Source organism: Saccostrea cucullata, unplaced genomic scaffold (assembly GCF_032062105.1).
Source record: "Saccostrea cucullata isolate Sc308-1 unplaced genomic scaffold, CSIRO_AGI_Scuc_v1 ctg3008, whole genome shotgun sequence".
NCBI lineage: Eukaryota > Metazoa > Mollusca > Bivalvia > Ostreida > Ostreidae > Saccostrea > Saccostrea cuccullata.
The window spans coordinates 104206-118638 of NW_026919869.1; the positions used below are offsets into that span (position 1 = coordinate 104206).

At 34.9% G+C, this 14433-nt stretch overlaps 2 protein-coding genes across 2 annotated transcripts; one reads left to right on the plus strand and one right to left on the minus strand.

The window, feature by feature from the left end:
* The first annotated feature begins 459 nt into the window (after window positions 1-459).
* Window positions 460-8282, plus strand: LOC134239465 (uncharacterized). The gene is made up of 10 exons (XM_062721650.1): window positions 460-565; window positions 977-1099; window positions 1282-1332; window positions 2603-2794; window positions 3156-3358; window positions 3977-4432; window positions 4734-5309; window positions 6375-6496; window positions 6604-6803; window positions 6963-8282. Exons 1-10 carry the CDS (start codon window positions 460-462, stop codon window positions 7811-7813), a joined length of 2880 nt encoding a protein of 959 aa, XP_062577634.1. The 3' UTR covers window positions 7814-8282.
* A 2840-nt stretch (window positions 8283-11122) lies between these two features.
* LOC134239475 (probable ATP-dependent DNA helicase RecS) lies at window positions 11123-12084 on the minus strand. Its single transcript, XM_062721661.1, has 2 exons — window positions 11648-12084; window positions 11123-11204 (listed from the first exon to the last, which is right to left on the minus strand). The coding sequence occupies exons 1-2, from the start codon at window positions 12082-12084 to the stop codon at window positions 11123-11125; spliced, it is 519 nt and encodes a 172-aa protein (XP_062577645.1).
* Window positions 12085-14433: the final 2349 nt, after the last annotated feature.

Consider the following 14433-nt stretch of genomic DNA (forward strand, 5'->3'; position numbering starts at 1 on the left):
ACTCATATCTATATAGATGTCTGAATATAAAAACTGGTAATATGGAGTGAACAGAATGGAATCCTCTGTAATTACACTGATTCAATCGTTATATGCGGATTAGAAAATACAGACATCATTAAAAAAAAATCGTGCAACACTATTTGCCTAACTTTCTTACAAGTCTGTATCCTGTATAAATACAGATTACCAAATATGGGTCACCGATTCAGTTAAGTGACCCTATCTAAACGGATCACATGATCAAAAGTCCGTGCAGCATTCGCGGCAAAATTGTCTGAGAAAATGGAGAATCGAGGTGTAATGATACTTCTATTAGGGGTGGCGTTATTTCATGTACCTGTATTCTGTGACAGTGACAGTGACAATTTTCGTGGCAAAGTATGTGCTGGACAGGTTGGCGTATTTAATTGTGCGCGTTTTTCCCATTGCGTGATCATTAAAGGAGGGCAAATCAAGATGCGGGAAATCCGTCTTTTCAGCTGCAACGTGAAAATTGTAAGAATTGGATGGTCCCAAATTCAACATCCGATCATTCGAGACAGGATGTTTAGGAAGTGTGAAGGTAAGCATATTTTTTTTTATTCCTAAGCCCATTTTCCCTTAAAAAACCGTGGGAAAGACTACACACGCGGATCTAAAACGGGCCAATAGAACGGCGTAAAAAAATCTATGTAATGTGCATTGACTTGGAGTTCTTCAAATGATGTGTTTTGAGTATTTTAAGTAAATATAACGAAATATAATGTTTTTATTTGTAACTTTTCTTTGTATGATACAAAAGTAAAAAAAAAATATGCGACTACCATGAGATCGGGTTCGAAATTCAAGCAGGCAAGGTGAAACATTCGGAGCACCTCGGGTGATTCGGAGTGTTGCGGAATCGGTCGAGGATTGCCGATTGTGACAGGAAGTAAACCTTCTGTTTTTATAATTTTATTTTTAGTCATCACCTCTATGTAAAAATCTGTTACAGATATGCCTACTGAAGAGTCCAAGATATTAACCACCTTGATTTCTACATTGCCATCAACTTCTTCAGCAAGAACACGAGAGGGGGCTCGCATTGGATCAGTTCCGAGGAAAAGCGTAACTCAAGGTAGGTCTGCTTTTTTTGAAAAATGTCGGTATCATTCATGTTTAGCCAATTTCATTGACAATTGTACAGCTATTGCGATTAATAAAAGTTAAATTTTGAATTCTAAATAAATTAAAACCTTTTAGTTCTGTTGTCCCTGTTAACAATAATGACTTGGAAAAGGTTTTTTTTTTGTAATTCAGGTTTACTTCATCACGACAAAGAAGAAATTTTTGAAGAACCAGAGACTACAGGTAAGCTTACAACTGTTCTGCTGTCATTAGTTTACTGTTTAGTAATTATTCTTTAATCAAAGAGAAAAAAATCTTGGATGTAAATAAAAAAAACATCATCAATTAGAATAAAAATATTTAAAAAGATATAAAATCTATAAACCCACATTCTTTGATTATGTTTGGATATGTATTTGAGAAAAGAAAAAAAAATTCACATCATCACCAGAGTTTATGGTGACACCTATTATATTTTTTGGAGGTTTCTTTACATGGGCTGTTGTTGCAACCTTGGGAATGATTGCAGTCCTTATAAAGCGGTTTTTAATGAAGGAGTTGTGCCGTTGCCCATGTAAATGCTGGAATAGGTATGATGTACCCCCTAACGCCATTTCCACACATCCCGATGATCCTTTAGATACACATCCGGATAATGAAGGAAATATACCGCATGCACCAGAGAACATTCCACTTGGCCATCTTCATCCTCAGGCAACATCTACACCAACCTCCTCAAACCTCAGTCCTACCCTCTCACCTATGTCTCAGGGAACAACTCTGACAGATATGTCGACACCTAGCACTAAAACACTCCTTGAAGAATTACACATTGCATCTCGCACGAGACGCCAAACTGCTAAAAAATTATTTTAATGCAATGATATTTGAAGTTCACCTTTGACAAAGCTGAGTTTTAATCAAGTGACAAGACTTGTCATCTTCATGTTTTATCCCACAAACAATTTCATGTTTGTTGATAGAATTTTTGTTTTTTTCGAAAATGACATTTTCAATTAGAAAATAAGTTCAATTCTCGTTCAAAAGCCGGACAAGATAGATATCCGGTTGTTAAACCCCATATATTTTTCAAATGTTTATGCCATTTTGACACAAATGTGTTTGATGATTCACATGTATGATTTATACATGTTAAAATGTAGTTTTAGTGAATTTCTTTTTTGGTTTCATTTTGCGATGTTTTTTTTTTACAATACACATGTATCCTTATGTTTAATTTTACTTTTTTATATGATTATACAAATGATTTGTTTTAATTTACGGTTTCGTTTTGCGATGTTTCATATGCAATATCATTATAATGTGTAATTTTACTTTTTTTATATGATTATACAAACGATTTGTTTTAATTTACCTCATATTACTAATTAAAAGTTTTTTCAAGGTTTAGAATTGATTTTTACTTCAATATCAGATGAATGTTGGGATATGCAAATGGAGAGATTGAGCAAAAAAAAAAAAGCACAATAACATGTTCTCTTTTTTTTCTCAGAGATGTTGAACCCATTCAACTTTGTACGCATCTTCGCAAGCCAAGGGTTTTCGGTCCGTAACACTCCCCACAAACCCTTGGCAGATTACGCCACTAAAACTGTGGCCAAATTTTCATTGGTTCAGAGGTTCGACTCTGAACCAATGAAAATACAGCTTTCATTCATAAACAAGATGGCGATCAAAACCATGTGTAAGAATGTGTTTATCTTCTATATGACTTAAGATGGAACTTTGTCGATTGTGTGGGGGACAATTACCACAGAAATTTCGTAGGGTTATATTTTCACCTTCGTTCAAGGTTTTTAAACAACTGTCGGAAGTTTTAAATCACAGCCCGTGTGAAAATGACAGTCTATCCCGGTACGTGTGTTACCCTTGCTTCAACAAATTAAATAAATTGGAAAAAATTGACTATGATTTAGAAAATAAACTTAAGGCACTAGAAGCAGAAAAGTCTTCCATATTGCAAGAACTGCGATATAAACATGGTTTACATTCTTCGAGACAAGTCTCGACTTCGACATTTACAACATCAACCGGAATTTCCTCAGATCACGATAGCGTTTCCTTGCCTACAAGTAGTAAAGTTCTTGCCACTCCGACGAAGAGTACAACTCGGACAAAGAGGACAATTGTTCACACACCTACCCCAAGAAAATTTAAGGTCCAAGTCACTCCACGGAAAATAATTTCGGCTGCTCCTTCATCCAGAAAGCGTTTAGGACATCTTTTATTATCACCACTGAAAGCAAAGGTTTGTTTTTGATTTGCATAATGAATATTGAGTTATATCTGTCAATTTTTGTGCTTGCACCTAGGGAAATAGGCTTGCTCGAGGGGAACTGGATTCTTGCCGACTCCCTCATACTTTAATGGTTTATTATACCGATACAAACAAGAAATTTGAAAAATTTTAAAATGAATGCTGTAACAGTGTTTAATTTTAATTCAAGTGTCCAAGTTTGTAACACGAATTAATATAAAATCATAACAACAACAGTCATTAAAGAACTCAGTGCACATCAGTTTGCCATGTTGATATCACAATACAAGTGGCATAACTTTTACCGTATAAATTAGACGCCACCACCTTGTTATAAAGCATTAACATAGCTGCGTTATGAATATTTACTTGTTTATTTGGAACACATTGGAACTTTTCATATATAAATTAAAAGAAATTGCTTAGTGTTCCAAATAGGTGTGTATCAGTTCATCAGACTGTCACACTTTTTTGCAGGGAATCAGTCCGTTTACAGTGATTTTCAGGGAATCAGCAAAATATATTGATTTACTCTTATAAAGTGAGAAACAATAGAGTTGAAAAAAGTGCAACTGTTCATTTAAATTTACATTGATTATACATTTGTAGGTGTCCTACAGAGGTCAGAATGACCAGAAAGTGAGATCAAGAATTATCAAAGAAAAGGGGCTTTATGGTGTAGTTGTTGGACTTGTTCGAGGCAATAAACCAGAAGTTATTTTAAACAAACTATTAAAATCAAAAGGCTTCAAAGAAAAAGCTTTCAAAACAATAAAAAAATATGTGAAAGAAGAATGTAGGTTACTTTGTGGCAAGAAGGATGCATCTGTCTTGCGAGGCAATTCTCCTGATTGTTTGGCTTCTGTAGATTTTCAGAAGATTGCTACTGAATTGAGGAAAAGAGCTCCTGGTTTTTCCCAATTGCTATCAGACATTATGAACACTACAGAACCAGTGGCCTTGGTGTCGTCAGCAGCCATATTGCTGCATCATAGGAATCAAAATATGTCATTGATTCATCATGTAGTTGGTCAGCTACTGGAGCATGGTGGAGCCACAGATGAAGTAAATGAATATATGCTTCATTATCATTATTACAATTGAAAATGATTTAACATGTAAAATATTAATATTTATCTTCACAAAAATGATAATGCATCATTTTTTTTTTAAACTTGTATTCTTGTTTTGGCTGATTTGATCAGTAATACTTTTCTATCATATTATTATTTATAAACAGTTCCGACTGTAACTGCATTCTGCATATCTCCATATTACAAATGCTTACACTGTAACTCATTTAACATTTCTCCTTTGCCAACAATTTTGACAAAATTTTGATCAGTAATAATTAATTTAATTACTAAAATCAACGTCTTCAATGACAAAAGAAAAGCAAAGAAAGAGCTTTCACTGGTTTCTCTTGGTTGGTCTCCAGAGAAGAGTTTTAGTTCCAAGTTTGCCAGATGATAAACCAAAACATGACATTTTAACCTTGCCCAACCACTCATTTCTACCCAGCTCTGAGGAAATTAAAATTTTTGAGAGCAACATGGTACATCACATCTTGAAAGTTCTTACAAAACATGTCGGATGTCTAAAACCCTTTACAGAATGTGTACCAAAATATATCGCCCATCCTTTCATAGAGCAAACTTCCAAAAGATCAACATACTTTATTTTGGATTTGATGGACAAAAATGAAAACTTGCATGATGACATGATTAGTATTCTAGAACACATTCACCAAAAGTATATTGCACACACTTCTGGAGAAAATGCGGAGGTGATAGAGAGGAAAGTGTTTGGTGGTGATGTACTGACTAACGAGCGTGCATATACAGCACAGTTAGCTATGCTTAATTGTGAGACGAATTACCACAAACTTGGAGGAATTATTCATAGACCAGAGGGCCTCCATAGAATGATGAACTTTCTGCTGGTATTTCAGCATGCAATGGTTCTGTTCCAGTTTTGCCAGTTTTTATTTGTTCTTTTTGTAAGTTTTGAATTAGGTAACATTTCTATACACTGTCAACAAATCAATAGTTGTGTGAAAAAGTAAACTAACCTATTGGTCCTATTTACCACCTACAGGCTCTTGAATACAAGCAGAGATAAGTTACAATGATATTTATCAGTATAAAAATACAGTAGACAAAAATGAACACACAAATAGATGAATAAATTTATATGATGGAAAAAGAATCCCCTTGAAATATACTTCAAGTTTGTTGGCAGGACAAGACGTTGGAATAGATAGTTAAGTTAAAAGCATGAACCATTTTTCAGTTCAAAAAGCTCACCTGTTGTGAGCTTTTCTGATTTTAATCAGTCTGTCTGAAACTTCCATGGTGAGCATTGTGGTCCATGGACCTTCTGTTAATACTAATTTTATCTTTTACTAATATTAATTTTCTTTTTTGTTACTTAGTGCTTGATTTTAGAGTCTTTCAAATCATTATGCATTATGAAACTACAACTGCAAAGCAAATCTTAGTTATCTTCTAGCAATAGGGCTGTGATGATACAACTTTTTCTATATCGAGTGGTTTTAATCATTATGCATCTCATATTTATATTAATCATATTTATTTATAAGTTAAACCCATAATGTAAAGTAAACAAAGAAAATATAAGAAAATTTAAAAAAATATTTTAGCACTATTTCAGTATGATCCTTATACAGAATCAACATTTATGATAATGTTTCTTGATATGGTCCCAGCCCTTGTCTCGCATAGCAGTTGAATTGACAGTAGAACTCAAAACATGTAATGCTTTGATTTACAGAATGGGACGCTTTGAAGCTTATCTGTTCATAGATTTTTAAGTTTAGAAGTACTTTTTTCCCATTTCTGTTTGAAAAAGAAAAATTATTAAAAAAAAAACACACACATTGAAAAGTTCATATTTAATTTTTGATTTACAAAATTAAATTCTTATTAATATGAAAATTTCTACTTGATAAGATTCTTTTATATGAAACTATTAATTTATTTTACAGTTCATATACCAGGAGTTCTACAAACCATCCTCTTCCTTTGAACAAGGGACTTTATTTCAGTTAAGAAATGTCATTCATAGAGTTGATGTCACTGGAAAAGAAAGAGTTGTGGAAGCATTCAGGTATGTTCTCAGAGTGAACCTCACTTTAAAAAAATCCAGGCATATGTTGTCTTTTATTCAATATTCAGATGTGTTGCATGTACTAATTTCTGTGGTTGTCAATTTAGAGCTCATTTTGCATTTGTGGAGGATGCTTTAGATGCATTCATTCTTGGGGCCGCAATGGATGTCATGGGTTTAGAAAATATCAATGGATCTCCTCAACAGTTTAACCCAAACACCTTATCCTTGTTTAGTGCTGAGGACCAGTTTTCATGGTTAAAGAAGTTGGCAGAGGCCATCATTGACAAGCACATAAACCTACAAGGTTAGCATATTTACTGCAAGCAAATAACTACTGAACCAAACTTTGTATTTATTAACCGAGAAAAATTTTGTAAAGTTGATTTTTGTAATGAGAGTCAGTTGTTGTGTGTATATACACATCAAAGTGAGTTGTATCTCTTTTTTTCTTTTCAACTCTTAGATTCAACTGATCTTCAAGAAATGACACAGGCATCTGCTGAAAGAGATACACAGGATATTCTTATTAAAAACATGTTTGACCCAATGCTGAAACAATATGAGTGTACATGCAGAAAGAAATACAAGACACTTGGCTACTTCAAACGCCACTTGGAGAAGGAACATAACTGGCAGTTTCCTACTGAAACAGTTCACGACACCCAGCACACAGACAAGATTGCAGTTTGGCGTGCATCATTCATGAAAACCGCTCTTATATTAAGAGACACTTGTAATGCATATAAAATGGGTGATGGCGATAGAATATTCCTGAATGCGAAATTGGAAATGCTTTGTGCCAGTGTTGCAGGGCACACTAAATACCAGTTGTGGCTGTGGAGGATGATGGCATATGAACAAGCAGTGCTTTCACCTAAGAAAGCAATGGAGTATAAGTGGAATACCACAGCAAATATCAGCGGAACTGTAGATGGACACATTCCAAATGACAATTTAGTTGAACTTTGTGTCCAGTTAATCAAGAAGAAGCTGAAAGAGCAGGGTGCAAATTTCACATTGAAGAGTGCACAAACAACTGCACTTGCTTGCCAAATTCAGGAGGAATTAAAAGAGAACATTAGGCAACAGCTGTCTAAGAAAGCTGCAGGAAAATCCAGAACCAGATCTGACAAGTCAGCAGACATCGCTCTTATGTTGAATGAAGTGATTTCAGGTGGTCTATTTAAAAACATTCCAGGACGACAATTTGAAAACTTTAAGAATTTTAAGGGTGTTTTTGAAAAAGTTAATCTTCACAAGCTTCATCTTTGGATATCTAAGCACAAGGAAATTGCATCATATGAAATGATTTGAAGTTTAAGTGTTTACATTGTAGATGTATTTTGATATACAGTAAAACTTGTTTAGTACAAACACGGATATAGCGAATTCAAGGATATAGCGAAGTTTTTCTGGGTCCCCGGCAAAATTCTTAACAAATCTTTGTAAAATTTTACGGTTATAACGAACTCTGATATCATGAATTTACGGATATTGCAAACTGATTTTGAGTCCCCTTGAGTTTAAATATGATAAAATTTACATCTTTTATAAGAAATTTTGAAAGATTATAAAAAATTGATAAATTGAACTGACTTATTACCATTTAGCATTTGTATATAAAATTCAATTCATAATAAAACCTTAGTTATTGAAGATATATTTTGCAAAATTTGCTTCCCTAACATATTTGGTAGTAATACTTGCATATTGCGAATTTGCTATAATGGTTATATGAATTGGTTATACGGATATAACAAATTACGGTTATAGCGAATTAAATTCACAGGTATCAAGTTTTACTGTATATACATGTATTGGCTTATACATATCTATATATTTTATGTCATTATATATTCAAGATTATTTGGCCCAGTATGAAAAGAATTTACTGCATCTTTTGTAATTCTCAAAGCAAACCATTTCACTTTGTCACAATTTTAAATGTTAAAACATGTTTTTTATTGTTCTGTATAGTGGAATTACAAAATGATACTTTACTGCAACTTGTGTAATTCTCAAAACAAACCATTTCACTTTGACACAATGATTAACTTGTTTTTTTGTTGTTGTTGTTCTGTATAGTGGATAAATAATGACAAAATGATATGTTGCTTTTTGTGAATAGTATCCCAAAAAAAAAAAAAGATAAAAAATAAATGGATCAAGTTTAATATCATTATACAGAAGATAATTCGACTGTAGTAAATCTACAATATGCTGAACAGACTAAATGTCAACATTATTAGGTCACTCAGGTGACTATTGCTATCTGTTTTCATCCGTCGTCAATCGGTCATAAACTTTTGAACATTTTCAGCTTCTTCTCTGGAATGGCTGAGCCAATTTCAACCAAATTTGGTATACAGCATCTATGGGTGAAGGGGAACAAAAATCGTGAAATTCATGGTCCCTGTCCCCCTGGGGCCTGAGGGGTAGGGCCAAAACCACCAAAATTAATGCAATCTTTAAAAATCTTCTTCTTTACTCCTGGACATCTAGCAGTCAAACTGTTGGCATGATGATAATCAGCATTGAGTCCTCTACCAAAATTGTGAAATTCCTGGCCCCAGGGTCAGGGGTTCTGGGGTCAGGGGGAGGCTATATAGATCATATAGTAAAAGTGCATTATTTCTTTGAAAATCTTCTCTGCTCCTGGGAATTAAATAAATTAACTAAGCACATAGTTATGAGGAGCAAGAATGTCTCTTTCAAAATTATGAATTTTATGGCCCCAGGGTGAGGGGTTCTTGTGTTAGGGTGGGGCTCTAATGATTATATAGTGAAAATACATTAATTCTTTAAAAATCTTCTTCCCTGCTCCTGGGTATTAAATAAACTAACTAAGCACATAGTTATGATGAGCAAGAATGTCTCTTCCAAAATTATGGCCCTAGGGTCAGGGGTTGTTGTGTTGGGGGGGGGCACTATTGATTATAGTGAAATTAAGTTAAATGTAACTATATACTTATGAGGAATAATGGTTCCTTTTTTAAAACATGAACTAAACTCAATCATTGGAAAGTTGTTGCATGATGCTCAGGTGACCTACAAGGCCCATGGGCCTCTTGTTTAAAATATTCTAATCTGACTCTGTGTCGGAAGAATCATAAACCAAAATGTCATTAAACACATCATCAAAAATCTGAATTATTTGCTTAGCAGTGTCAACTAACCAAACTGTTGCATATTCCATCACATCATTAACTGTAAATATTTTATGACAATTTACTAATAGACTATTAATGGCTTCATCTCTCAGTTCAGAATGGTCACCAAACAAATCTGGCATGCTACTCTGGGCTGACTGCATTAACTCTAGCTTGTGCTTTAAAGTTGTCTTGTCCTCATCACAGACTTCACGATGGAATGTGTCTTGATCCTGTGGTGATTCCTCCATTATTTGGTAAGCTGGATGCGTCAACTTGGGACAATCTACACAGTCACATTTTTTCTCACAAACATCACAGCATTTGTGCTTTTGTTCATAAATATGACTAGGTGCACTGTAAGCTTTGCACAGAATGCTTCTTCTGCACTGATTGTCTGTCTTTATCAGTGATAAAACTTCAGGGTCAGTTTTTTTAAAATGCCCTTTGTGATTCTTGTAAAGTATTAATTCATTGGAAAATTCATTGTCTTTTCCTGCCCTGCCCATCTGCTGCGTAAGGCTGTCCAAGTCTCGTGGTGGACCATAATGTATGATGTTGTGTAGGCCCTTGAAATTAACTCCCATCCCAGCAGCGTTTGTACAGAAAAGGACTCTTATTTGTCCTTCTTCAGACTCCATGTCCACACGAATTTTGTCTTTCACGTGTTCTGCTGTTTTGCTGTGGAACATATGTAACATGGAAGAATCACATTTCCTTAAAAATGTACTGTAGAGTAAGGCACAGTCTTTTATGCTGTTGCAAAATACAACATGTCTGGGGGTGTTTATTTTGTCCCTGTTGAGAGTTTCAATAAGCCATTCAAATGTGTCACTAATATCTGCATTATTTTTAATGCATTTCACATTTATTTTAATGTTTGGTCTGTCTGGACTGTCCAGTATGCACACATAATCTTCCCTGAAGCATAAACTTTTCATGATTTTCTTCCTGTTTGATGGACTAGCTGTTGCTGTCAGCGAAAGTAAGGGCACAGTCAGGCTAAGGGATCGATATGGAATCCGGATAGGGCCACACAGTTCACTATCGCATCATCGCACCATCGAGGTTTAGGTCGATAGTGCGATGAAGAGATAATGCGATGACGGTGAGGCGATGGTGCGATAGCGATGAAGTGATGGTGCGATAGCGCGATGACGATGATGCTATGGCGCGACAATGCGATGACGATGGTGCGATAATGCGATGACACGATGGTGCGATAGTGATGACACGATGATGCGATGACGATGGTGCGATAGTACGATGACGATGAAGCGATATTCACTATCGTTCAATCGTGCTATCGCACCATCGCCATCGCATTATCGCGCCATAGCATCATCGTCATCGCGCTATCGCATCATCGCTTCATCGTTATCGCATCACCGTTTCATCGTTATCGCGCCATCGCATTATCGCGCCATCGACCTTTAAGTTGATGCTCGATGGTGCGATAGTGAAGTGCGTGGCCCTATCCGGATTCCATAGATCGAAGCTCACCAATCTTTGAAAAAAATGTTCTGAAGGCTTCCTCATTCTTCTGCCCTTCACCCCTGAAAAATCAAAGTAACTTAAATTATCATTAAGGATTTTGTTTATGTTGTACCACAGGTACCTGATCAATAAGTAGCAAATAATGCCCTGGAACACAACAACCCACCTCCTCAATATACATGTGTAATGAATATGTAAATGGAGAGTATGAGATTTTTTTAAACTCCAGGACTTTATGCGCTATATCAGTTAGATTTATTTGGTTCCTGAAATCTCAATTTAATTTACACCAATGTCAGGACTTGCGTTCTACTGAAAGTACTCAAAATTTGATGGCGGGTAGTGTCGATCAATAGATAGATAGATGTGATTATCCATTGGAATGAGATATGATTAGCATTCTGGTAAAATTAAGATGTGATTATCCATTGGAATGGGATATGATTAGCATTCTGGTAAAATAATACAGCTGTGAAATTATGGAATTATTATGGGAACATACCATTGATAAACTGTGTGGGCTTCGTCAACAACTGTCAACTTGTGTCTTGCTGAAAATTCGGGATCCCGGAAGATTTCTCTCCACTCGTCGTTTCCAACCAAGGCTTCAGGACTTCCAAATAAGAACTGGTAGTAACCCTTACGCACATCATCTTTTCGGCAATCTGACTTTCCGATGTATGTTGCCCGGAAACCCAGTCCTGAGAGTCTGTTTACCTGCTCTTTCATGATGCTGAGAAGCGGGGAAACTATGACACACACGGCCGATTGTCCAAACACAACGGGGGAACTTTCATATATGAGTGACTTTCCACTCCCTGTCCTGGTACCTACGAATACATCTTTTCCCTGCTGTATACTTTCTATAGCACGTAACTGATCTTCCGTTAATTTCACTTGAAATACTTTCTCAACCTTTTCTTTCGTGGTCTCCGCCATTATTGTTTTTTTCCATACACGAACAGCATTATGAAAGCCCTTACCCGATTGGCTAGATTTTGAAGTTAATATACAGAACATCCGCTTGGCGTCGCCACTGCGGGCCACAGTTTTAGTGGCGTAATCTGCCAAGGGTTTGTGGGGAGTGTTACGGACCGAAAACCCTTGGCTTGCGAAGATGCTTTGTACTACACTTCAGCATTAATTTGGAAAATAAGTATAAGTGTCCAGTAAATGTATTCTTTTATTCATTTAGAGGATGACGGATGGTACATAGGCAATTTAGCCACATATGATCCACATATGCATTGCCTTTCATATGAAGATCATATGTGGATCATATGAGAATCATATGTATACACAATCATATGAGAATCATATGTGGCCAATCATTTGAGAATCATATGATCATACATATGTGAATCATATGAAGTAATATACATATGATTCTCATATGAAAGATCCTGCATATGAGAATCATATGAATATTCTGACAATAATCATATGAGAATCATATGAAACTAAACATATGAGAATCACATGAAACTATGTTCACTAATTTGTTCTTGTTATACTCAGGTAAAATTCATACGAATGTTTGACTGTGATCATATGAGAATCATATGAAACAGTGATCATATGAGAATCATATGAAACAGTGTTTACTTATCTTTCCTTGTTATACTGAAGTAAAATTGCAATTTCAATTATATATATCAAAAGATAAATTTAAATGTACATTAATTCAAAAGAATATTTGTTAGTCATTAATTATATGTAAAGTTCTACTCTGTTTAACCCCCCCCCCCCTTTTCCTTCTAAAAAAAAAAACCTTTCACAATTTTTTTTCTGTTATATTGCATTTCCCAGACAAAATAGAAGAAAAGAATAAATTAATTTGCTTTTCATTTTAAATCTTTTGGGTTTGGCTTAGTAAAATTAAAATAATTCCGTATTTTTCTCCGGGCCGGTTTTGTCTTTTATCGGATGAAAATATACGTCAATTTTGACGTCACTGCTGTAGCAGACGTGTTGGGTGTTTGGAAAAGGCAAGTGATCTCCTAACAATAATATTTTAAAGACTTTTGATTTATATTGTTTAAATATAATTTCATTATTGTTACAGGTGCGTATGAACTCTCTATATACTCTTATCACTTGCATCATGCATGTAATTGTTAAATCAATGCATTTCGTAAACCTAACGTTCGTGATCTGTAAGTAAGTTTGGATAAAATTTGTTTCTGAATGAATGTAAACATTACATGTTAGGCTAAAGGCATTACTACTTTTTAAAACTTGAATTTGTTTTCGTTTTGTTACGTACTGATATGAAAGTGAAAGTAGAAACCTTGTATGTCAGTTGGCGTTATGTATGTTGAGATCGTTATCAAGTCCGGATTTCTTCTTAAACTTAATGACAAATGTTTGTTTTTATGGCTTATAGATGCATTCGGCAACTTGAGTTCAGTGTCACAGTGCTGTTTTTTTTTCAGTCCAAAGAGCCCGAAGCTGATAAGACTGGCGATTGATCCTGAAGCTGATTTGACAGACGATTGCATCATCACAATATTGAAGGTAAAAATAAATACTTGAAATAAAAAATCAAAGTATCTCTTTATGACAAAATATTTCTTGATAATTTCTTTTTGTTCTTTTATAATTCTACATTGTTTGCATGGCTTCATCAAAAATAAATTCAGCTCAACTCAATACTCTAGAAATTTTATTCTACATTATAATTTTAATCCAGTGCACTTAAAATATGCAAAATATGAATAGATTTTGCTGGCTGTAAAGGCTATGAAACTATATAGTATACAATAAATTTGTGGGGAAAGGGGGGATAAATTGGATTTTTGAATTTCAACTAAAAATTTATAACAGTGACGTCCAACTTTAAAGGTATGAATACATGTGCATGTGTGTTGAAAGAACATCAGCTAGCTAATCCATTGAATATTTACATCTATGTATTCATTTACTGACAATTATTCCCCCCCCCCCCCCCAACACTATAGTGAATGGTGTGCGTGCCTATAGTTTCGGGTTAAATGTGAGATATATTTAAGACTATAGACAACCTACAAACTTGTACTCTCTCTTTTTGATAGTTTAAGTTTTAATTAAATGTATTCCTAGAAAATATCTACTGTGTGTGACTGTTAGTATTTGTCTTACAGGTTCAATATACAGTCAGCCTCTCATAAGATAAAGAACAAATCCCAAGATCCAAGGCTAATGCTTGAAAGTTAAGGTAACTACACACTGTTAAATAAACTTTGTTATAGTCTTCCCAAAAGTTTGGGATATCTTGGAATCACAATGTCTGTTTTTCTGCCTGTCTAC

Excerpts from the sequence above, each read along its gene's own strand:
- LOC134239475 (XM_062721661.1), bottom strand. The coding sequence starts at position 12,084 with ATGGCGGAGACCACGAAAGAAAAGGTTGAGAAAGTATTTCAAGTGAAA. Across the intron at positions 11,205-11,647 it reads GCCCACACAGTTTATCAATG|GGGTGAAGGGCAGAAGAATG; the intron begins GTATGTTCCCAT and ends TTGATTTTTCAG.
- LOC134239465 (XM_062721650.1), top strand. The coding sequence starts at position 460 with ATGCGGGAAATCCGTCTTTTCAGCTGCAACGTGAAAATTGTAAGAATT. Across the intron at positions 1,333-2,602 it reads TGAAGAACCAGAGACTACAG|AGATGTTGAACCCATTCAAC; the intron begins GTAAGCTTACAA and ends TTTTTTTCTCAG. Across the intron at positions 6,804-6,962 it reads CAAGCACATAAACCTACAAG|ATTCAACTGATCTTCAAGAA; the intron begins GTTAGCATATTT and ends TTCAACTCTTAG.